The sequence below is a fragment of the Theropithecus gelada genome, chromosome 8 (assembly GCF_003255815.1).
Source record: "Theropithecus gelada isolate Dixy chromosome 8, Tgel_1.0, whole genome shotgun sequence".
Classification (NCBI taxonomy): Eukaryota; Metazoa; Chordata; class Mammalia; order Primates; family Cercopithecidae; genus Theropithecus; species Theropithecus gelada.
In genome coordinates this window covers 41,675,441-41,701,278 of record NC_037676.1, presented here as the reverse complement: position 1 = coordinate 41,701,278, position 25,838 = coordinate 41,675,441, and the positions used below count along the sequence as shown (strand labels likewise).

Sequence of the window (25,838 nt, the reverse complement as noted above, 5' to 3'; positions counted from 1 at the left end):
TGCTTAGAAGTGGGAGCTAAACAACTGGTACGCATGGACACAAAGATGAGAACAAAACACACTGGGGACTCCAAAAGTGATGACGTGGGAGGGAGGGAAGGATGGAGGGAGGGAGGGGAATGAGCTGAAAAACTGCCCGTTGGGTATGATGTTCACTATTTGGGTGATGGGTTCACTAGAAGCCCAAACCCCAGCATAACGCAATAGATACATGTAGCAAACCTGCACATGTAACTCCTGAATCTAAAAATAAAAAAATACATACAGAGACTCAAGTCTGTAATCCTAGCACTTTGGGAGGCTGGGGTGGGCGGATCACTTGATGCCAGGAGTTTGAGACCAGACTGGCCAACATGGTGAAACCTTGTCTCTAGTAAAAATACAAAAATTAGCTGGGCATGGTGGCGGGCGCCTGTAATCCCAGCTACTCAGGAGGCTGACTCACAAGAATCACTTGAACCTCGGAGGCAGAGGTTTCAGTGAGCCAAGATCATGTCACTGCACTACAGACTGGGTGGCAGAATGAGACTGTGTCTCGGATAAATTTGTAAATAAATATAAGACAAAACTAAATTTTTAAAAAAGCTAACAAAACAAAAACACAAAGTAAACAATTAAACCAAGTGTATTTATTTATTTTTTTGACACAGGCTCTTGCTCTGTCACCCAGGCTGGAATGCAGTGGCACAATCTCGGCTCACTGCAGCCTCTGCCCCCTGGGTTCAAGCAATTCTCCTGCCTCAGCCTCCCGAATAGCTGGGATAAACCAAACTTCCTACCCACTATCAAGTGTCAATATTTTATCTTTGTAGATAACATATGCGAAATTGGGATTTGAATGGTAATTATTTACTGACAATCCTAAAACAAACTCCTCTGGACACACTCCCCTGAGTTTAGGAAATAAACTCTAGCCAAGCTAAAAACAATTATCTAAAAAGAAAGCTGAAAACGATTCAAAATGCATTTTCAGTGATGTCAGGAAAACACGTATTCATCATTTTGTTTTGGGCTTCACTCTGTTTTGAAATTAACAATGGGCAGCCCTGTTATTCCCTCATTCAGGGCTCAGTTCTTCCTTGGAAGCAACAAGAAGTATTAGAGGTAGATTCTACCCACAGAGGACCAGAGGAGGCTTGGGAGGATGTAGCCCTGATTTTCCTACCCAGTTGCAGTTCCCTACCTGGGGGAAAGTGGTGCATCTTGGAGGCTCTTTGTTCTTTTCTCTAAGTGGTCCTAGGGCCCATCCCCAGGCCTTATGGCAGGAGAGTCACCTCCCCCCACCGCACGAGCAGCTCTACTGCTGGGAGCAACCACGCACAGCAGTGTGCACCCAGGGGCTTGCCAGGATCAGTTCCCCAACACTCACAATGGAAAATAAAAGCCATAGACCCTTCCCACAAATCTTCCTGAGGAACACGATATGCCCTCTTAAATAAATATTTTTCAGATGGGAGGCTTTCTAAATAGAAAATAAGTGACTGGGTTAGCAGACACAATCCTTGGATCGAAATTTACCTGTTTGAGCCACACATTGGTTGTCATCAGCTGATTCTTTTCATCCTAAGAAAATGACAATTAAAAAAATACTGTAAGTTGAAGTGAAAGTAAGTTGTGATTTTTGCTGTTGTTTTAGAAATGGGGTCTCAAGATGTTGCCCAGGCTATAGTGCAGTGGTGCCACCATAGCTCACTGCACCCTCGACCTTCGGGGCTCGAGCCATCCTCCTGCCCCAGCCCCCAAGGAGCTGACTATAGGTGCACGCCACCACACCCAGCTGTTTTCTGTTTGGTTTTGATCAGAAAAATCTATCTGAGTCTTACCTTTGAGGTGTTAAAAGTACAAAAGATTCTCAATTTTAAACAGTCGTCAAATGGCGTATAAATAGTCAAACGGTATGCAGATTTTGCTTAAAATGAAAAATAACTAAAACGAGTAGCAGTTCATTGTGGCTGTATTTATATAAAATTGCATAACCCAGAAGGCACTTTAAAGGTACGAAGTAGGCTGGGCACAGTGGCTCACTCCTGTAATTCCAGTACTTTGGGAGGCCAAGGCGGGTGGATCACCTGAGGTTAGGAGGTCGAGACCAGCCTATCCAACATGGCAAAATCCTGTCTCTACAAAAAATACAAAAATTAGCTGAGCATGGTGGCACCTGCCTGTAATCCCAGCTACTCGGGAAGCTGAGGCAGGAGAATCACTCGAACCTGGGAAACGGAGGTTGCAGTGAGCCGAGATCACATCACTGCACTCCAGCCTGGGTGAAAGACAGAGTTTCTGTGTCAATAATAATAGTAATAATAATAATAATGAAGGGGCAAAGTAGAGGGAAATAATAGCTAAATTGGAGATGGGCTTTGCATGACTTCCTAGAAGGAATCCTGGGGTATTGAGCCAGCCAGGGCAGGTGAGCATGCACACACGTGTGTAGTGGGGTGGAGAAAATGGACAACATAGGAGGATTCTTCTGGGGCTTTGGGGACCATAGCAGGACAATTTTGTTGCATTTGAGGAGTTAAAGTTCACTGGTTTCTTCTAAGAACACAATCATGGCAGAAATGCAAGCTGAAAAGGAAAATTAGAATGTGAAGGCATGGGTGAGTTCAGAAGAGGTGATGGGGCCGCCTAGGGAGAGCAAGAATGGGCCTGGCTGTGGGCACTGTTGTTACCACCCCGTCTCCCTGCAGACCCCCCTACCAGCCCAGGGCACAGCCACAGAGGATCCAAGATCACAGCGCGTCAGCCCCAGGCTCAGCTCCTCTTCTCTGCAGTTCTCAGCCCTCCTTCCTGAGTGTTCAGCAAACCAGGCCAGGGGCAACGACTATCTTAGCAACCACATCCTCCCCTCAGCAAAAAGGTCCCACACTAACAGTGCTGCAATTTACCCTGTGATACCTTCTCGTTCTTTCCTCAGGTCATTTCAGTGGCTTCTTGGGGGCAGATTTTCTCTCACAATAAATTATTTTTTAAATTGAAATGTCAGACATAGGGAAAAAATATATTTTAGACTCATAAACAGGTTAAGGAATGCATGTTCTTTTTAGCTAAGTGCCAAGGATTACTCACCACATCTACGAGCTGGGATATTTTCAATCCAAAATACACTTTTATGGTGTCATTAGAATGTAATACAGGGCGGACCCATTTCTGATAACCTTGGAACAAATGTCTGAGGAGGGCATCTTCATTTTCGGCGATTGAACTGAACCCTGCAGTGGCTGTAAAAGAATCATGGGGGGACATGGGTAAATGGGAGGGGCACGATGCCTGGATGAGTGTCCCGTGGCATCCTGCACCATAGGCTGTGTCTGTTTCTAAACAGCCCATTTCCTGAAAGGCAACTTGGAGCATGCGAGAGTCTCCATGCCCACTCCCACCTCCCTCCAAACACACACAGCTGAAAACAGAATCTGCATTTTTTTTTTTTTTTTTTGGTGAAAATTTTTTTTTTGAGATGGAGTCTCGCTCTGTCGCCCAGGCTGGAGTGCAGTGGTGCGATCTCTGCTCACTGCAAGCTCCACCTCCAGGGTTCATGCCATTCTCCTGCCTCAACCTCCCGAGTAGCTGGAACTACAGGCGCCCACCACTATGCCCAGCTAATGTTTTGTATTTTTAGTAGAGATGGAGTTTCATCGTGTTAGCCAGGATGGTCTGGATTGCCTGACCTCGTGATCCGCCCGCCTTAGCCTCCCAAAGTGCTGAGATTACAGGCATGAGCCACCGCCCCCGGCCCAGAATCCACATTTTACCCAGAGCTCCGCTCTCACAAGATTTTCCCATCATGGGGTCAACACCCGGGTCCCAGAAGCTCTATCTGCAGCCACCCCCGACCCTCACCTCTGGTCCCATCTGCAATGCTGCCTCTTCACAGACATGGACCCTGCCCATGAGCTGTTCTCTGTCCCTGAGCCTCCAGCATCTCCCTTTGGAAGTCTCTTGTTATTTGTCACACCTGTCTTCCTCTGGAGCCCTGACGATGGGCGCAGTGGGCATTGTATTTGATCGTGTTTACCCAGCACCTAGAACAGTGCCTGGCCCATAGTGGGTGTTCATTTTATGTGTGTTGGTAGGTGTCAGAGTCGGCATGTGGTCACTGAACACCAGCCGTGTGCCCCTCACGGTCCTCTTGTCTTTTTCCCAAGGAAGTCTTTCCTTACAAAGTCCTTCCTTGGTCAGCAGCCAGGATGTCACACTCTGCCTCACTGTGCGAGAACCTCAGAAACACCCAGTGTTAAACTGTAACCCTCCAGTTGGGGAAATGGCCTAGGAATGCAGTCCCAAAATAAAGTTTTATTTCCTTACAGTGCAGTGCTATCACATTTAAAACAAGCAAGTCCCCTACTTTTTTTAAAAAAAAAGATGGGGTCTCACTATGTTGCCCAGGCTAGAGTGCAGTGGCCATTCACAGGTGTAGTCCCATTACTGATCAGCATGGGAGTTTTAACTTGCCCCTCCTTGCCTGTTCAGCACCTGATTAATATGCTACAGCAACTCATTCTGCACCATGTCCTGACCATAGAAAACCTTTTTCTTCCCACTGAGACACCCATACGCTGGGTAATGATCTCATGAGAGACATACCCTCCAGGTTTACTCAATCAAAGTCCAGGGATTCTTTTAGGAAGAAAAGCAAAAGTGTACCTACCCCCTGTTTGCAGGAGGCTTCTGTAGGCACTTTCCTAAGAGAGGAGCAATTCAAGGTGCCTCTGTCCCAGCACCTCAGAGGCATGGGTGAGGTGGGCTGTGTGCTCTGAGGGTACCCAGCCCCGTTTTCCTCCACATAAATGCAAATGAGTGATAGAGACGCAACCTTACATTTATGCTTATTTATTTAAAAACTGTGGGCCAGGCACGGTGGCTCATACCTGTAATCTTAGCACTTTGGGAGGCTGAGGTGGGAGGATCGTTTGAGCCCAGGAGTTGGAGACCAGCCTAGGCAACATAGGAAGACCCTGTCTTACAAAAATGAAAAAATTAGCCGGGCATGGTGGCGCACCCCTATAGTCCCAGCTACTTGGAAGGCTGGAGCGTGAGGATGGCTTGAGTCCTGGAAATCAAGGCTGCAGTGAGTGGTGGTCGCACCACTGCACTCCAGCCTGGGTGACACAGCAAGACACTGTCTCAAGAAATTTTTGTTTTAATGAACAAAAACTGATCTGTTGATTACTATTAGTACCAAGAGCAGCACTGGGAGCAGCCAGCTGGGCAGCCACCAGGGTGTCAGTCTGTAAAGAGCCAGGAAACCTTCCTGGAAATGTACAGGGAGAGAACAGAGGGAATTCCCCACAGCCTCTAGAGGGCAAGTTGTGTATTTGCTCAGGGGGACATTCTTGAAGTCATCTTTGACTCCTCTCTTTTTCTCCCACCCCGCATCGGGTCTTAGTGTTCTTCAGAATACATCCCAGCCCTGATTGTTCCCCACCATCTCCACCGGGGCCACGCTGAGAGCACAGATGCTCTCTCTCTCGGGCTCCTGCACTGCTTCCTAATTGTTTCCACTCCTGCCCTTTCTACAGTGCATTCCGCACACAGCACCTAGAGAGGATTATGTCAGTTCCTGCTAAGCGCTCCAGATGGTTTCCCATCACACTCAGAAAGAAACATCCTAAGTTCCACCACGGTCTCCCTGACCCCATGTGGCCCTGACTGTATACCCCCCAACCATACTGCCCGCATCCTCCTCCCCAGTCCTCGGGGCAGTCTGCGATTCCCAGAACAAGCCAGAATGCATCTGCATGGGGAAAGTTCTTACGCTTATCCAGAGAGTCCACAGCCATTCCTTCACTTGTCCAGTCTTTGCTCAAATGTCATTTTCTTGAGTAAGTCATTTCAGGCTACACTATTTAGAAATCCCTCTCCTCTCTATCCTTTTAGGGTACTTTATCTTCCAGTAGAGAACCTAATCATATCACATTTATCTGTTTATTGTTGTCTCCCCTCCCTAGATGATGCCAGCTCCAGGAAGTTGGGGATTGTCTTCCTTACTCCTGTATTCCCAGCTCCTAGAATAGTGACTGTCACCCAGCAGCTGCTGAGCTAATGACTGTTGAGTGGACAAACACTTGAGCAATGATGCAGTCAGCTTTGTGGCCTTTGTTTTACTGAGGGGCATCTGGAAAGTTGGGATCAGAGGTGAATTGCTCAAGAGAAGAGGGAAGCAGTGAGGACACAGCTGTCCTCCTCCATCTATTCCCAGGTCAGGGAGCCCCCTCCTCTAAGGCAGAGAATATTGTTTGAAAGGCACTTGTCTTCACCTGTTTTGTGCGGCTACAACAGAATACCACAACCTGAGGAATTTGTAATGAACAGAAATTTATTGGCTTACGGTTCTAGAGACTGGGAAGTTCAAGATCATGAGACCAGCCTCTGGTGAGGGCCTTCTTGCTGCATCAAACATGATGGAAGGGCAAAGAGGGGGTGAGAAAGACAAGAGGGGGCCAACCCCTCCCATGATAATGGCATAAATCCACTCATGAGGGTGGTGCCCCCATGACCCAAACACCTGCCATTAGGCCCCACCTCCCAACACTACTGTGTTGGGGGTCAAATTTCCAGCACATGAACTTTGGGGAACACGTTTAAACCACAGCAGCACTGGGCAGACACTGCCAGTTCCCTGCCCAACAGCCATTCCCCCCTTTTCCTTGGCAATAGATGCTAAATTTATTCAGGGTTGCATGGTGCCAGCATAAAAAGCTCAGCTCTGGGCTTCCTTGCATCTGGGAATGACCTATGGCACATGTAGCCAATTAGATACAAACAGTAGCTGTTGGGATTGGGGTGGTTAGAGGAAAGGTTATTAAAAAGGATGGACTTGATCTGACATGTCTGCTTCCTTCTTTTTATCTGGAACTGGAGATTTGGCCACTCATCTGTCTTGCAAACCTGATGAAAGCTACACACATAGGCGGGCAGAGTGATACACAGAACCTGGGTTTCTGATAGCCCTGTACTATTGGCCTCCAAATTTCTTGGTATGAGAGAAAAGCAATCTCCTATTTGGTTAAGCCACTGTAGCCACTGACAGGCATCTGAACACAGCCCTGATGGCTGCTTGCACCACCTGACTAGTTGCTGAGGTGCTGGAGTGCTGAAATTCCTGCAGAGTCCCTGAGTCCCAGGTCAGCCAAATTAGCACAAATTACTGAAGACAATGGGTGGAGGCACTCCAGGGAGGCTGAAAACAACTGAATGATGCCTGAACCAACACATGCATGCGCGCGCACGCGCGCGCACACACACACACACACACACACCCCTATTAGCTCAGACAACTGTGAGCTGGGATAATTTCAGACACATAAGAGAGAGGGTTCCCGAAGATGAGCAGGGACTGTAACCATGAACTTCCTTTCCCAAAAGGAAAATTGTCCAGTCATTCTGAAAGGAGATGGAGTTGCACGTTGGGAGGGGAAATCTAGAATTCCGACCTGAAATGCTTAGCATTTGCACTTAGGCAGCTGTGCCCCCTGTGGAGATATAGGAATCCTGCTCTTCACCAAGATCCAGGCGCAGCGAGCAGCTCTGCTCTTTCATGCACAGCATGCATCTCCACCTGTGTTACCACTGTCAGAAGGCGCACTTTCCGTCTGAATTAACAAAAAGCACGAACCATACTGGCTGTTAGGGACTGAATGTTTACATCCCTCAAAAATCAAATGTTAAAGCCCTAACCCCCAATGTGACTGTATTTAAAGACAGAGCCCATAAGGAGGCCCAGAAGACAAACCATGTGAGGACACAGCAAGAAGGCAGCCTTCTGCAAGCCAGGAAGAGAGTCCTCACCAGAAACTGACTTTTTAGTGCATGATCATAGACTTCCAGTTTCCAGAATTGTGAGAAAATAAATGTCCATTTTTAATCAGTCTATGGTATTTTATAATGGCAGCCTGACTAATGCAAATCTGTTCTGACCAAAACAGACTTTATCCCCCTAACAAAAAAAGTCAAAGATTAAATGATTTCTGCTTAATATCCTGAAATTTCCGAACCTTTCCAAAATAGAAGCTGAAGTCATTGGCGTTATTGAAGCAGACTTAGAGGACAAGCCTGGAAATGTTTCTGGTTTGTCCTTCTTGTGAAATAGAACATTATAAGAAAGATCAAGTGCTTCTCACAGTTGATCCTTTGAGACCAGGGCCTCCATAAATATTTGATGATATTTGAATGAACAAATGAACACATGAACAAAAGGCCATAACAGTGTTTTCTGTGACCCAGGGGAATGAGGCAGAGCCAGCCTGGCTCACTGCTCCCGAAGACGTAAAATCACAGATACGCTCAAGGTTTCCAGGACAAGTGGTCTTTGTATTATGGAATAAAAGGATTCCTGGAAAGTTGTGCATAGACCAAATTTTTGCAAAATAACTTATATTTAAGATTAATCACAATATTCTAAGATTCATTTCAGTAATCCATTGAGAAACCAAGAATTTTTTCTCAGAAGATGAGTGTCCTCCATTGTGGATGCACACATATATATATATATTTTTAGATGAAGTCTTGCTCTGTTACCCCGGCTGAAGGGCAGTGGCATGATCTTGGCTCAAGGCAACCTCCTAGGTTCAAGCGATTCTCGTGCCTCAGCCTCCTGAGTAGCGGGGATTGCACCAACATGTCCGGCTAATTTTTGTATCTTTAGTAGAGACAGAGTTTCGCTACATTGGTCAGGCTGGTCTCCAACTCCTGACCTCAAGTGATCTGCCCGCCTCAGCCTCCCAAAGTGCTGGGATTACAGGCATAAGCCACCACTCTTGGACATGGATGCATTTCTTAGAGAAGCTTGGATCCAATTTCAGCCACAATGAAAGAGGAAGGAAAATTGAACTGATAATGAAGTTAAGACAATAAAACCAAGAAGGACCTCCAGGATCACTCCAGCCCCTCGTTTTACAGGTGAATATACTGGGGCATTGAGAGGAGCCTTGCCCAGGGTCATCCAGCTGATGGTGGCCTGCGTGGTCTTCTGGTGGCCAGGCCAGCCATCTTCTCTTATTCCAAAAATTCAATTCGATAAACATGTATTTGCTGTTATTGCTATTTTTGATGTTTTGCTGTTAGCATTGTATTTTCCAGAATCCTTTACTGTTATTTAGAGCAACCTACTACCTGGAAGAATTCTATTATTTTTATTTTTTTGAGACGGAGTCTCACTCTTGCCAGGCTGGCGTGCAGTGGCGCGATCTTGGCTCACTGCAACCTCCGCTTCCCAGGTTCAAGGGATTCTCCTTCCCCAGCCTCCCAAGTAGCTGGGATTACAGACACGTGCCACCATACCCACCTAATTTTTGTATTTTTAGTAGAGACAAGGTTTCCACATGTTAGCCAGGATGGTCTCGATCTCCTGACCTCATGATCTGCCCACCTTGGCCTCTCAAAGTGCTGGGATTACGTGCGTGAGCTATCATGCCCAGCTGAATGATATTTTTATTTTATTTTATTTTATACTTTAAGTTCTAGGGTACATGTGCACAACATGCAGGTTTGTTACATAGGTATACATGTGCCACGTTGGTTTGCTGCACCCACTAACTCGTCCTTTACATTAGGTATGTCTCCTAATGCTATCCTCCCCCTACCCCACCCCCGGCCATGACAGGCCCCTGTGTGTGATGTTCCCCGTCCTGTGTCCAAGTGTTCTCATTGTTCAGTTCCCACCTATGAGTGAGGACATGCGGTGTTTGATTTTCTGTCCTTGTGATAGTTTGCTCAGAATGATGGTTTCCAGCTGCATCCATGTCCCTGCAAATGACATGAACTCATCCTTTTTTATGGCTGCATAGTATTCCGTGGTGTATATTCTAAAATCACATCACAAACAGCATTTGTTTGGCGATACGGAGACTCTAAGCCTTGGTGACAGGTTATGTCACACACTTGAGACTCCCTCTGCTGTAGTCAGTCAGGCACAGAGGCCTTCACCCAGGGCCTCCCCAGTGGGCACCACTGTGGTTGTGCCCCTTGGTGGAGGATGTCCCATGCTCTTCAGCGACGGCACATTCCTGCCTCACATGTGGCCGTGTGCACCCAACATTTCCTTGCTTTGAGTCTGTCTCCCCCCAGCCCCAAACACACACACTTAGTCCAACAACACGGCTTCAGAGAGTATTCGCTGCGTGTTAAACTTTACACCACCTCTGTTGGTAAAAAAGAAATTTTGCTACTTCTCTAAACCCCTATTCTTCCTTTTTCTCTCTTCTACTGCTTTTCCTTGCTTTTTTTTTTTTTTAAACAGAGTCTTGCTCCTTTCGCCCAGGCTGGAGTGCAGTGGCGTGATGTCGGTTCACTGCAACCTCCGCCTCCTGGGCTCAAGTGATTGTCCTGCCTCAGCCTCCCAAGTAGCTGAGATTACAGGTGCCTGCCACCACACCCGGCTAATTTTTGTATTTTTAGTAGAGACAGGGTTTCCCCATGTTGGCCAGGCTGGTTGCAAACTCCTGACCAAAGGTTATCTGCCCACCTTGGCCTCCGAAAGTGCTGGGATTACAGGCGTGAGCCATGGCGCCTGGCCTCCTTACTTAATTTTTGTCTCATTTTTCTTCGCCAAAATATTTCCTGGGGGGCTGGGTGTGGTGGTTCACAACTGTAAATCCCAGTTACTTGGGAGTCTGAGGCAGGAGGATTGCTTGAGCCCAGGAGTTTGAGACCAGCCTGGGTGGTGCAGTGAGGCTCTGATAAATAAATAAATAAACAAATGTTTACTTCTATTTTAAATAAATGTGTATATTTCCTTTGGGGCCAGACAGACAACTCCATGGGCAGAGGAAGGAAGATGGAGAGCCAGAGAGCGAGTGTGAAGGCTTCAGTTCGGAGGCAGAGACAGGGATGGAGCGCACTTGGCCTGATGCTGGTCATCTCCTGTGTACCAAGCTCAGGCTGGGACAGGCTCTGGGAGAGTGTGCTGCTGTTGGCTCAGAAGGCTGATTCCCTTGCCTAAGTCATCACTCATTAGGATGAGAATCCAACAAATATTTATTTAACATTGAGAAGCACTGGACTCAGATTTCGAGACCATGGGTTCTGGTGCTGATTCCAAGCATTTAACATCTCCCAATAAGAAAAGGGAATGGGTGATGCCTGAGGCCTCCAGCAGCTCACACCTTTTGGGCTTTTAGAGACTTTGTGTCTAAGAAACATTGATAAAATTGGCCTATTAACCCCAGATATTTGCTGTTTTCAAGATACAAAAGACAGCCAGAGTTTAAGATGTGCCCATGACTGGGGAGCAGCCCTTCACTCACAGATGCTGTTTATCTCAACAGACAGAGCAATCAGGTAAAAGTAACACAGCTACCAGGGGACTGGAGAGACACCTCTGTGAGGGGGTTGGGGCTCTCTCAGCCCCACTGAATGAAATCATGAAAGATATTGATGAGGTGCCTAGTAATACCTTAAGACAAAGAAATTTTCCTTTGGAATTGAAGACCTGACCTGGTCTCTTTATTATTTTTATTTATTTATTTATTTATTTTTATATATATATTTTGAGACGGAGTCTCGCTCTGTCGCCCAGGCTGGAGTGCAGTGGCGCCATCTCGGCTCACTGCAAGCTCCGCCTCCTGGGTTCACACCATTCTCCTGCCTCAGCCTCCCGAGTAGCTGGGACTACAGGGATCCACCACCACACCCGGCTAATTTTTTTGTATTTTTAGTAGAGACAGAGTTTCACCGTGTTCGCCAGGATGGTCTCGATCTCCTGACCTCGTGATCTGCCCACCTTGGCCTTATTCTTTTTATTTTTTAATAGAGACAAGGCCTTGCTCTGTTGCCCAAGCTGGAGTGCAGTGGCATGATCATGGCTCACTGAAGCCTCGACCTCCTGGGCTCATGTGACCCTCCTGCCTCAGCCTCCCGAGTAGCTGGGACTACAGGAACACACTACCATGCCTGGCTAATTTTTAAATTTTTTGTAGAGACGGATGTCTCTCACTATGTTGTCCAGACTGGTCTTGAGCTCCTGGGCTCAAGTAATCCTCCTGCTTTGGCCTCGCAAAATGTTGGATTACAGACGTGAACCATTGCAGCACCCTTGGTCTTTTTTTTTTTTTTTTTTTTTTTTTAAAGACAGAATCTTGCTCTGTTGCTAGGCTGGAGTGCAGTGGCGTGATCTCGGCTCACTGCAACCTCCGACTCCCTGGTTCAAACAATTCTCCTGCCTCAGCCTCCCAAGTAGCTGGGATTACAGGCATGTGCCACCACACCCAACTAATTTTTGTGTTTTTGGTAGAGACGGGGTTTCACCACGTTGGCCAGGATGGTCTCGATCTCCTGATTTCACGATCTGCACGCCTTGGCCTGGTACATCCTACCAGTCTCTTTATTCTTGATTCTATTTCCTTTCCTCAGTCTCTCAGACGCCCCTGGTCTCTTCCCTCCACCATATCAACATCCACTTTTAACAAAATTTGACAAACACACACTGAGGTACAAACAACTGATAAGGCTTAATAGATAAAACTTTTCTCTCTCACAGATCTATACTAAATCCAATAACCTCTTATAAATCTCAGATCTGTGAGTATTTCTAGATCCATCAGTACCTGTTCATAATTTTACGAACAAGATTTCATAAAAATCTTCAGGATTATTTATGATTTTACTGATAATGCCATTTGTTTTATCCTCAGCCAGGACAGAAAAGAAATAATTGGGCCGGGCGCGGTGGCTCACGCCTGTAATCCCAGCACTTTGGGAGTCCAAGGCGGGTGGATCACCTAACGTCAGGAGTTTGAGACCAGCCTGGCCAACATGGTGAAACCCCATCTCTACTAAAAATAAAAAAAAATTAGCCAAGTGTGGTGGTGGGCACCTGTAATCTTAGCTACTCAGGAGGCTGAGGCAGGAGAATCCCTTCAATCCAGGAGGCAAAAGTTGCAGTGAGCCGAAATCGCCACCACACTCCAGCCTGGATGACAGAGCAAGATTCCATCTCAAAAAAACAAAACAAAACAAAACAAAACAAAACAAAAACAAGGCTGGGCGCAGTGGCTCACGCCTGTAATTCCAGCACTTTAGGAGATCGAGGCGGGCGGATCACGAGGTCAGGAGATTGAGACCATCCTGGCTAACATGGTGAAACCCTGTCTCTACTAAAAATACAAAAAAATTAGCCTGGTGTGGTGGCAGGCACCTGTAGTCCCAGCTACTCAGGAGGCTGAGGCAGGAGAATGGTGTGAACCTGGGAGGCAGAGCTTGCAGTGAGCCGAGATGGTGCCACTGCACTCCAGCCTGGGCGACAGAGCAAGACTCCGTCTCAAAAAAAAAATAAAAAAAGAAACTACTGAAGAATTTCAAATCTCAGCAAAGACGATTGGGAAATGTGGACTTTTTTGCTTTGACACCTTTTGGTATGTTATGGTTTTTCCTTCCACTATTGCCACCTTGTCAAAAAAAAAAAAGAAAAAGAAAAAAAAAAGCATACCACGCCCATGGAGCTAGCCCTCATGGTGAAATCAAAGAATGCATATTTAATGGATTCTTGATAGCATGAGAACTCTTTTTTTTGGGGGGGGGGAGACCGAGTTTCACTCTTTTTGCCCAAGCTGGAGTGCAATGGTGTGATCTCAGCTCACTGCAACCTCTGCCTCCCAGGTACAAGCAATTCTCCTGCCTCAGCCTCCTGAGTAGCTGGGATTACAGGCGTGTGCCACCACACCTGGCTAATTTTTTGTATTTTTAGTAGAAACGGGGTTTCACCATGTTGGTCAGGCTGGTCTCAAACTCCTGACCTCACGTGATCTGCCTACCTTGGCCTCCCAAAGTATTGGGATTACAGGTGTGAGCCACGATGCCCAGCAGAGAACTTATTAGAATGGCTTTGTTTTCATTTCCTCTTGCATTCCTAGACACTGGAACCATTCCTGGGATACAGTAGATGCTCAATAAGTATTTATTGAATGAATAAACACATGATGTCTTATCATATCATAATGTTGTAAGAGAGATGGGAAGATAAATAAGATACACCTCTTGCTTTTTGAGAGCAGACACCACACACAAAATGTGAAATAGCAATATGAGAGACACCCCATGGCCACGCCGGAGGAGCCTCTTTACCAAAGCCAGAAATATAAAAATGAAGGGGTTGCCTCTTGTAATTTGAAAAATGTAGTTTTGCATAACAAGAAGAAACTATTTTCTTTACAATGAGTAGTAAAGTTAAAAAACGTAAGGAAATATGGAACAGATTTAAAAATATGAGCAGATGCTGATGGATCTAGAAATACAGATGTAAGATTTATCACAGGTTATTAGATTTATTATAGATTTGTGAAAGATCACACAATCTTCTCAAACTCTTCCAGCCCACACAATGGAGACCAGTGCCAGGTGCCAAGCAATTCCAGTCTTCTTATATAATCCTGATTGTGCACAGAGGACGAGGCTTAGCTGAACCAAGAGAGTTTATGCTCAACACCCTCGCTAGCCATTGAGAGAAATCATTCTCTGGGAAAAGAGTGATGAGAATGAATTATTTTATAATAAATAGAATAATAAAGACAGAAAAACATCAGACACACGTATATTAATGGTAAACTCAAACACACAGAAGTTTCTTATTATTTTTGTGATTGGCAAACTGCATTTAAGACTTTGAAAAGTCCAAATTTCATGATATTTGAAAGTGAGTTTGAGGCTTTCTGCATTTAGAAATTCCTGCTCCACTTTGAGTCCTTGGTCTGAGAAAAGACTGTTTTTGACAATAGGATAATGTTCAGGTGCCTCACAGTCTTGGGACCTTGAAATGTAGAATTTATTTCTGGATTTGGGCAAATCTCCCTCAGTGTCTTCAGTTTTCCATTTGAAAATTACAATAATCAAACGTGGCAAAAATACTACTGAGAAATTAATACAAATTGCTGGTGGACCGACCCTTTTCTCACCATCTGGCTGCGGTTTCAGATGGTTTCTGATTCAATGGGGGAAAACTTTCTGTTCTCAAGTTACACAAAAAGTGAAATGATTCCCAAACCCAGGAAATTGGCAGGTGCAAATGACCAATCCCCAAAGCCTTTCAGTACTTTATTCCTCTTTCCTTTTCTTTTTGTTCTCTTTCTCTGTGTGTCTGTCTCTATCTTTCACTCTTTCCTTTTATTTGTCCTTCATCCTTATCAAAAATTATTCTATTTTCAGTTGATAATAGTCACATAAAACACATATTCATAGAGTTTTGATACATTTGTGTTTAATTGTGATATATAAACATACTAAATCTACCTACATACACAAATTTATTAAAATATTTATATAGGTCTACAGGGCATATTGGACAAAATTAAATATCTACACGCAGATACAGAAATTATTAGTAAATATGATAGAAAAATGTCGATATAATAAATTTCTGTGCCAAATATTTGAACAATTCTCTGAGTAATGCTTAGTGCATTCAGTAATGTTTTTCCTGCTTTTGTGTTTTCTTACCAAGCTCATAGTGATTCAGAAGGAGAAATGCAGCAAATGACAAAAACATAAACATTATGAAATTCATAGATATGATTTCTTCAGCAAAAAACCCCCACATCTCATAGAATTACTCATTTGGGCCACATTTTAAAGGTTATGCTAAATGTATCCTGTGCATTACATGTTGTAATTCTAACATTATCAACACCATAGTTTTGCCTCCTCTGCTTAAATAAGTCTGCAACTGTAGTTTTAATTTAGTGTGACTTGTGCTTACCTGAGGAAGGGATGCCAAGGATGATGAGAATCAGCATAAAATCTGGGAGCATCGTGATGTCAGTTTCAGAAAGACAATTTCTTCCTTTTTAACAACAGAGCATTTCCATTGGAAAAGGGGGTTTTGAAAAGAAAATGCAGGGGTTCAAAATCTGAAGTGGAACCCAAGAGGACAGCAACACCTGGAGTGGAATAAAACAGTCTCAACCCCTCTTGCCAAGTGCGCTGCTTCTCAAAGTGCACTTCATTGATTTGCAGTCAGCTGTCAGATCGTGTAAGTCTAAAACATATCGCTGGGTCCTAACTCCTGACTTATTAATTTACTCCCTTGCAAGAGATGCAGGGCACTGGAGAAAGGATGAAGCTAGACAACTTCTGAATGTTCTGTGATATTTTTCTTACGATTGGAGATCTGCATATGGAAGAACCACACTTTACCACATCCATAGTGAAAAGTTTCTCATCCCCATTATTTCTCTATTCTCTTTTCTTTTCTTTCTTTTTATTTTTATTTTTTTGATACGGAGTCTCGCTCTGTCACCCAGGCTGGAGTGCAATGGTGCAATCTCAGCTTACTGAGTCCTCTGTCTCCCAAGTTCAAGCCATTTTCCTACCTCAGTCTCCCGAGTAGCTGGGATTATAAGCACCTGCCATCATGCCCAGCTAATTTTTGTAGAGACAGGGTTTCACCATGTTGGCCAGGCTGGTCTTGAACTCCTGACCTCAGGAGATCCACCCGCCTCAGCCTCCCAAAGTGCTGGGATTACAGGCGTGAGCCACAGTGCCAAGCCTCTCTATTTTCTTTTCCAGTTGGACCTGAGAGTCATGAGTATGTCCTGGAGCCTCCCTATTCTGCTGGTTCCCACGTGTGTTAATATCAGCATATTCTCTGTGGTTCCCTTGACCCCACCAGGTCCACCTTCTGGTCACTACAGGGGACAGTAGGGTGGGAGGTTAGTGTTGTTTTATGTATGAGACTTGGACACTAAGAACACCATCCTTTATTCTTCACAGTTGATCAGATTTCATCTAGTTCAGCCCTGTGCACACCCAGAGGGCCCTTGATAAATGCTAATACATCAAATAGATGGCAAGTACAAAGTCAGGGCTAGACAGACAAGAGGGCCAGGTGGGAGCCAAGACCTACCTGGTTGGGAACTGAGTGCTGGAGGAACCCACTGCAGGGCACGGAGGAATTCCATCTTAGCGGCAGTGATTTAGTCCAATTTTTAAATTTCTTAATTTAACCCTCCTGTGTGCCATTAGTGAGTTTGAGATACCAAGAGGGTGCTCGATAAGGAGCCATCGTGTCCTGAAAAGAGGTCTAGCCCAGGACCCTGGGACCCTGAGCTCTTGAGCCCTGCCTGTTCCTCAGGGCCCCTGTCTCAGAGCCCCTCACATCACAATGTTGCTGCCCTGCCTAACCTCCCTTCCTAGACCACCAGGTCCTGTAGGAGGGCTTGGCCTCCAGCCCTCTGGAGTTTCCCCTGTGTCTCTCTGTGTCCAGGGCCTGACACCTGCAAATGCTTGAGAAGGTTGTGGGAATGCAGGGAGGAAGGAAGGAGCCACACACTGATTTCCTCCTATCCATCTGAATTGTGCTCCTGGCCTGCTGAGAATTTGTAACGGTCTCAGGAGTAAATCAGCCACCACCAATCCAGGTGTGCAGGAAGTTTTACCTTTATTTTCAAGAAATCGAATAAAATGAAGATAGCCTTCCATGGAACTGGCTGGAAATCCAATTTCAGTCATTGCAGACCCTGCAGCCCTCTCCCTAGGGGAGGAACTGGATCAGAAGCCTTTTGTGGTCCCCAAAATATGGCACAGTCCTGTATCCTCCAGGCTGCCTTGACCACAGCCGGGGTCCATGCCCCGCCCACACGGTCCCCTGGAGCCAACAGCTTGGTTGCTCTTTGCCTTCTCCAATGCCCAGGATTCTGCCAAGACCCAGGATTCTGCCAAGACTGGAGGCCTCGGTAACAGGACCCTGCCTCCCTGGGCCCCACACAACCCCGGCCTGCTGAGGACTGCACCCCTCGAGTGCAACACCGAGCAGGGCACAGTCCTGCTGCCAGAAGGACCTGCCAGCCCCTTCCTATGCCTTGGGAAGTTCTTTTCTGTCTCTCTTTATAGTCGCCTTTCTCCCTGCAAAGACGCTCAGCTCTTCTCCATCCCACTGTAGAAACCTCAAATCATCTCTCCATTGAGTTTAGACTTTGAGGGGAAAAGCAAACATCAAACAGACACAGGAAGAGAGGCTGTCTTGCTCTGTTGCCCAGGCTGGAGTGCAGTGGCATGATCTCAGCTCACTACAACCTTCACCTCCCAGGTTCAAGTGATTCTCCTGCCTCAGCCTCCTGAGTAGCTAGGATTACAGGTGCCCACCACCATGTCCAGCTAATTTTTATATTTTTAGTAGAAGCAGGGTTTCACTATGTGGGCCAGGCTGCTCTCGAACTCCTGGCCTCTAGTGATCCACCTGCCTCAGCCTCCCAAAGAGCTGGGATTACAGGTGTGAGCCACTGTGCGAGCCGGGCCAGGTGTGCTTTCAATTGAAGATGTAAGTTCTGATTGGCATTTAGTAATCATGAAAGTAGTGTAATACTAATACCATATTTCAAGACCACTTATAGTCCATGATTCTAATCCAATCACCATCAATGCTTTACTTCCTTCCAGTGCACACACACATGCACACACACAAACATGCACGATAGCATTGTGGTCACCCAGTTGACATATGAGTTAACACCCTTCAACTGAGCTGTTACTTTTTATAACATAAAACTCAACATCATTAAAAAGGTTATTAAGGCAGGAAAGACAAAATATTTTTTAAAGAAAAGGACATTTTAGTACTGATGAGAAAAGGAGAAACTTTGAAAAATTATTTCATGACCTCTAAGGGGACAAAAAGGAACATTGTGGTTGGTTCCGTAGTACATGTAAGTCAACTCAGAACTAGTTGAGCAACTGTAAACAATGGTGTGGATTAACAAATGGATGTCAAGCCTGGAAGAGGGTCTCTAGAGGTGGGCTGCATAGATCTAACACATTTAGCATCTTGAAGGCATGGAAAATACACTTAATGGATTTGCAAATAACAAAAATAAGAGAGCCAGCCTGATTTCCAAGGTCCCTTCCAGTGTGAAACCGTACCCGCTTATCCACCAAGCAGGACAGAATTACAGTACCCAGTGACCTCAGAAGTGGGGGGTGCTGGGCCCATGCTAGCAAGATAGATTGGCTTAGTTCATGGCCACGTTTGTGTGAATCGGGACAAAATGTCTTTTTGCTTTATTATTTTATTTCTACATCTTTTTGCAGTTAGAAAAACAAAATCACACTGAGGTATTTAATTAATTGCCTTAACTGCCTGCATGATACTGACAGTCACTTGGTCACTCTACGAATGGCACTCGTCACAGCACCCCAGCCTGTCTGGAGCCGCCTTAGGGCACTGTTTTGTTTAGGACAGCACAGTTTAGGAAGTTAAATATGTTTATTCTGGGGACATCAAGAGACCTGGGATCTAGAAAGGAAGATTTATGAGAAAAAATTAAAAAGCGAGTTTAGATGAGAAGAAAAGAAGTCTGGCTGTGCGCGGTGGCTCACGCCTGTAATCCCAGCACTTTGGGAGGCTGAGGCAGACAGATCACTGGAAGTCAGGAGTTTGAGAACAGCCTGGCTGACATGGCGAAACCCTATCTCTACTAAAAATACAAAACCTGGCCGGGCGCGGTGGCTCAAGCCTGTAATCCCAGCACTTTGGGAGGCCGAGGCGGGTGGATCACGAGGTCAGGAGATCGAGACTATCCTGGCTAACATGGTGAAACCCCGTCTCTACTAAAAATACAAAAAAAAACTAGCCGGGCGTGGTGGCGGGCGCCTGTAGTCCCAGCTACTTGGGAGGCTGAGGCAGGAGAATGGCGTGAAACCGGGAGGCGGAGCTTGCAGTGAGCCAAGATCACGCCACTGCACTCCAGTCTGGGTGACACAGCGAGACTCTGTCTCAAAAAAAATAAATAAATAAAAAATAAAAATAAATAAAAAAATAAAAATACAAAACCTAGCTGGGCGTGGCAGCACATGCCTGTAATCCCAGCTACGCTACTCGGGAAGCTGAAGTAGGAGAATCGCTTGAACCGGGAGGTGGAGGTTGCAGTGAGCCGAGATAGCGCCATTTCCACTCCAGCCTGGGGGACAAGAGTGAAACTCTGTCTCAAAAGAAAAAAAACAAAAACAAAAAACAAAACAAAACGAAACAAAAAATAACAAAAAAACAAGTCTAAGGGAACTGTCTTTCCTCTATAAAAAGCTTACATGTGAGTTACCTGATCCTCACCAACACCTGGGGAGGTGAAGTCACAGTGAGGCGGGGGCGGGTTTGGGGCTGGGACCACACCTCCCACAGCTGGGTGCTCTCACTGTCTCTGTACCATGATACTTAATAAGCAATTCCACTAATCACAGTGTGCCAGTTTATCACGGAGAGAACACACTCCCTGCCTTCTGGAGGTCCATCAGCTCTCCCTTCCTCAGTCACCCATCAGGGTGCTCCCTTCCTCGGGGCCTTCCTTACGTCTAACCTCAGTCATTCCTGCTGTAGCCTGCCTGGCTCTACAGCCAGCCAGCATTTCAAATACTCCGATCCTCTTCTCACTACCAGTGGGGAGGTTTTGTGGGAGGGAGCAGGGATGTGTCTGAGTTCACAGGATTCAGAAGGTCTGGATTCAGGATCCAAAGTATCTGAATTTGAAATTCTCACTGCCCTCCCAAAAACCTCTCATCCTTTGACGCCTAAAATTTCACTCTAGAGATAATTGTTTTGGTTTAAATCTTATTACATCCACCACTGGGCAGGATAATACTTTAATCCAAAGAGCCAACTCTTTTTCTTCCTGGGCTCTATCCACACGAATGACATTTTTTTTCAATAGCCACATCTCTCACTATTGGTAGAGGTGGGAAAACCATGGCTTTTATTTTTTAGGCAGAGACAGGGTCTTGCCATGTTGCCCAGGCTGGTCTTGAACTCCTGAGCTCAAGTGATCCTTCCACCTCGCCCTCCCAAAGTGCTGGGATTACAGGCTTGAGCTACCGTACCCGGCTTTTAAATAAGTGTCCAGTTCTTTCCTGGGATCAGACCACGGAAGCCCCGGACTCCTGGACGCGCTGCGCGCCCTCCCTGGGCTGGGCATTGCGGGGCCTTGGACCAGGATGAGTTGTGGAGCTCGGGCGCCCTCTGGTGGCTTACTCATCACACTGCAGGCCTTTAAAGGGTGTTTGCTTCAGACGGTGTGTGTTCTTCAAATTTTAAATAGAAAGGTAGTAATAACAGCCTGCCTAAATCCCAAAGTAAGCACTGGAAGGCAATGGGCTGGTGGTTTAACAGCTCTACCCTTCCACTTACCGCTTGCCAGGAGGGCAGTGCGAACCCGGAAGGCCTGCGCGTTCCTCAAGGCGGAGAGTTGGTGCCCGGGACCTAGCTGGAATCAATCGCGGGGCCGCAGCCCGGGCCAGAGCGCCGGGAACCCAGGTGTGCGCGGGAAGAAGGGTTCAAACAGAAAGAAACAGTCTAAATGGATCACATGAGCAACGTTTCCCAAACCTCCCTGTGCTTCCCAACCATCTGGGGTGCTTTCAAGAAACACGAAGCCGGGCGCGGTGGCAAAGGCCTGTAATTCCAGCATTTTGGGAGGCCAAGGCGGGTGGATCACCTGGGGTCAGCAGTTCGAGACCAGCCTGGCCAACATGGCGAAACCCCGTCTCAACTAAAAATACGAAAATTAGCCGGGCGCGGTGGTGGGCGCCTGTAATCCCAGCTATTCGGGAGGCTGAGGCAGTAGACTCACTTGAACCCGGGAGGCGGAGGTTGCAGTGAGCGGAGATGGCACCACTGACGACAGAGCGAGACTACCTCTTGAGAGAAAGAGAGAGAGAGAGAGAGAAAGAAAGACGAATTACTGGTTGTTTTCCACCAGAGTTCTGATCCAGTAGCCTGGAACAGGACCTGGGCTCTCTGAGAGCAGCCAGGGTCCCAGACCCTGACCGCGCTGGCCTCCTCTTCCAAGTGAAACCTCCGCAAAGACCAGGAGGAAAGACTCAGTGGCCGCAGGGCCCGATCGCAGCACTGAAGCACCACGGGCCACGAGGGTGCCGGTGACCAGGAAGGCCCCAGAGATATGAGGGGCACTGGGAGGGGCACAGAGTGCAGCGCGGGACCCCTGGTTGAAGAGAGGCGCCTTGCCTCTCCTTTCATTCTTCAGCCATTCTGTTTCTTTTTTGAGGCTTCCCCTCATCTTGTCTGAGCGACAGGAGCGTCCGCACTGTGTCCTCCCGCTGCCACTGTTCCTCAGGACTGCAGCTTGGTCGGAGGACCAGGGAAGTGTCTGCACAGACTGGCCAAGCACCGAGGTCTGCTTTTCCACCACCATAAGCGTTGGGATTGAAAAAGCTTTGTCCCAGCTCCTCTGGGTGGGAATGGGCCAAACGGGCCGCAGATGCACTGGGCTCCTGGTCCCGGTCAGCCACCCCAGTGTCCACAGCAGATGGACGCCCAGAGCTGAGGGGACAGAGGGCTGCGATCAAACTGCTGAGGCCACGTCTTGTAAATCGGAGCAAAGGCGATATCTGGGCAAGGAGTAGGGGCTGAATCTAATCCCTGGGCAAGGAGTAGGGGCTGAATTTGAAAGATCAGCCTGAGGACTGCTGAACTGAGAACGGCCCAGGGAGGAAGATCAGGAGGGAGCAGGGAAGGAGAGGCCTGCGATCCCCCCTACCCCAACAAACCCCGCTGGAAGCTCAAAGCGCTGCTTTATTGAAGGCCAGACTGGTGGTGTGTGGGCGCCTTGCCCTGATTAACAGCACTGGGCAGGGGGTCGATTGCAGGCAATGAGTCAGTAATTAACATCTATAAAAAGTCTGTCCTATGCAAAGGACACTGGCCCAAGAATCCGGAACTCTGAGCTTGCCTCTTAATAATTGTGTGACCTTGGACAAATAACCTTTTGTGGCATCAGATTCCTCGCCTATCGGGGAGAGAAGCTGGATTAGATCCTCTGTTCTTCATGCTGGCTGCTCACCGCTCTTGGGAAGCTTCTAGAAAGTACTGATGCCTGGGCCTTGCACCTGGACATATTGATTTCATTGGTCTGATGAGAGACCCAGGAACTTATTTTTATTTATTTATTTTGAGACGGAGTCTCGCTCTGTCGCCCAGGCTGGAGGGCAGTGGCTCAATCTCGGCTCACTGCAAGCTCTGCCTCCCAGGTTCACACCATTCTCCTGCCTCAGCCTCCCGAGTAGCTGGACTACAGGTGCCCGCCACCATGCCTGGCTAATTTATTTTTGTATTTTTAGTAGAGACGGGTTTCACCGTGTTAGCCAGGATGGTCTCGATCTCCTGACCTCATGATTCGCCCGCCTCAGCATCCCAAAGTGCTGGGATTACAGGTGTGAGCCACCGCGCCGGGTCTTTTGTTTGTTTGTTTGTTTGTTTGTTTGTTTGTTTTTTAAACTCCTTAGGTAATTCTCATCCATAACCAGAGAGGTGAACCCACAGATTAGATGAGCTGGAAGCTCTCTTTAGGTTTGACAATTCAGCAAGTCGGTGTTATAGGTAGGGCGGCCCAGCTTCCTGGTTTGCCCAGGAATTCCCCAGTATTGAAATAGAAAATCCCTTGTCCCAGTAATCCCCACAGTCCCTGGCCACATTCCACATCATTCCCCCTCTGACATCAGTAGGTAAGAAAGAAGAGGCATCCTTAGAACACTCTGGGGTGTGTGTTCATGTGTGTGGGCTTTGTGGGTGACCATCAGGACACCAGGAAGCAAATGTATGATTCCACCGCCCACCTGCTCATCATTGCTAGTCTTGGAAGTACACATGTGTGTGAAACCTACCTTGCCCAGATTTCTTTTTATTATTATTATTATTTATCTATTTATTTATTATTATTTATTATACTTTAAGTTCTAGGTACCTGTACATGTGCACAATGTACAGATTTGTTACATAGGTATACATGTGCCATGTTGGTTTGCTGCACCCATTAACTCATCATTTACATTAGGTATTTCCCCTAAGGCTATCCCTCCTCACGCCCCCCACCCCATGACAAGCCCCCATGTGTGATGTTCCCCGCCCTATGTTCAAGTATTCTAATTGTTCAATTCCCACTCATGAGTGAGAATATGCAGTGTTTGGTTTTCTGTCCTTGTGATAGTTTGCTCAGAATGATGGTTTCCAGCTTCATCCATGTCCCTGCAAATGACATGAACTCATCCTTTTTTATGGCTGCATAGTATTCCATGGTGTATATGTGCCACATTTTCTTAATCCAGTCTATCAGTGATGGACATTTGGGTTGGTTCCAAGTCTTTGCTATTGTGAATAGTGCCACAATAAACATACGTGTGCATGTGTCTTTATAGTAGCATGATTTATAATCCTTTGGGTATATACCCAGTAATGGGATCACTGGGTCAAATGGTATTTCTAGTTCTAGATCCTTGAGGAATCACCACACTGTTTTCCACAATGTTTGAACTAGTTTACACTCCCACCAACAGTGTAAAAGTGTTGCTATTTCTCCACATCCTCTCCAGCATCTGTTGTTTCCTGACTTTTTAATGATTGCCATTCTAACTGATGTGAGATGGTATCTCACTGTGGTTTTGATTCGCATTTCTCTGATGACCAGTGATGATGAGCATTTTTTATGTGTCTGTTGGCTGCATAAATTTCTTTTGAAAAGTGTCTGTTCATATCCTTTGCCCATTTTTTGATGGGTTTTTTTTTTTTCTTGCAAATTTGTTTAAGTTCTTTGTAGATTCTGGAAATTAGCCCTTTGTCAGATGAGCAGATTGCAAAAATTTTCTCCCATTCTGTAGGATGCCTGTTCACTCTGACGGTAGTTTCTTTTGCTGTGCAGAAGCTCTTTAGTTTAATTAGATCCCATTTGTCTATTTTGGCTTTTGTTGCCATTGCTTTTTGTGTTTCAGTCATCAAGTCCTTGCCCATGCCTATATCCTGAATGGTATTGCCTAGGTTTTCTTCTAGGGTTTTTATGGTTTTAGGTCTAACATTTAAGTCTTTAATCCACCTTGAATTAATTTTTGTATAAGGTGTAAGGAAGGGATCCAATATCAGCTTTCTACATATGGCTAGCCAGTTTTGCCAGCACCATTTATTAAATAGGGAATCCTTTCCCCATTTCTTGTTTTGTCAGGTTTGTCAAAGATCAGATGGTTGTAGATGTGTGGTGTTATTTCTGAGGCCTCTGTTCTGTTCCATTGGTCTGTCTCTCTATTTTGGTACTGGTACTGTGCTGTTTTGGTTACTGTAGCCTTGTAGTATAGTTTGAAGTCAGGTAGCATGATGCCTCCAGCTTTGTTCTTTTGGCTTAGGGTTGTCTTGGCAATTAGGGCTCTTTTTTGGTTCCATATGAACTTTAAAGTAGTTTCTTCCAATTCTGTGAAGACAGTCATTGGTAGCTTGACGGGAATGGCATTGAATCTATAAATTACCTTGGGCAGTATGGCTGTTTTCACGTTATTGATTCTTCCTGTCCATGAGCATGGAATGTTCTTCCATTTGTTTGTGTCCTCTTTTATTTCGTTGAGCAGTGGTTTGTAGTACTCCTTGAAGAGGTACTTGACATCCCTTGTAAGTTGGATTCCTAGGTATTTTATTCTCTTTGTAGCAATTGTGAATGGGAGTTCACTCATGATTTGGCTCTCTGACTTTACTGGTGTATAGGAATGCTTGTGATTTTTGCACATTGATTTTGTATCCTGAAATTTTGCTGAAGTTGCTTATCAGCTTAAGGAGATTTTGGGCTGAGATGATGGGGTTTTCTAAATAGACAATCATGTCATCTGCAAACAGGGACAATCTGACTTCCTCTTCTCCTAATTGCATACCCTTTATTTCTTTCTCTTGCCTGATTGCCCTGGCCAGAACTTCCAACACTATGTTGACTAGGAATGGTGAGAGAGGGCATCCCTGTCTTGTGCCAGTTTTCAAAGGGAATGCTTCCAGTTTTTGCGTATTCAGTATGATATTGGCTGTGGGTTTGTCATAAATAGCTCTTATGATTTTTATTATTATTATTATTATTATTGCTTTTTTTTTTTTTTTTTTTTTTTTT

General features: G+C 46.1%; 1 protein-coding gene across 1 annotated transcript in view; it reads right to left on the bottom strand.

The window, feature by feature from the left end:
* Positions 1 to 15,860, bottom strand: part of CHRNB3 (cholinergic receptor nicotinic beta 3 subunit) — a 34,751-nt gene extending 18,891 nt beyond the window's left edge. The window contains exons 1-3 of the mRNA XM_025394640.1: positions 15,686 to 15,860; positions 3,070 to 3,221; positions 1,519 to 1,563 (exon numbers count right to left, since the gene is read on the bottom strand). Of these exons, the coding sequence (XP_025250425.1) occupies positions 1,519 to 1,563; positions 3,070 to 3,221; positions 15,686 to 15,737 (249 nt within the window). The 5' untranslated portion in view covers positions 15,738 to 15,860. The remainder of the gene's footprint in view (positions 1 to 1,518; positions 1,564 to 3,069; positions 3,222 to 15,685) is intronic.
* Positions 15,861 to 25,838: the final 9,978 nt, after the last annotated feature.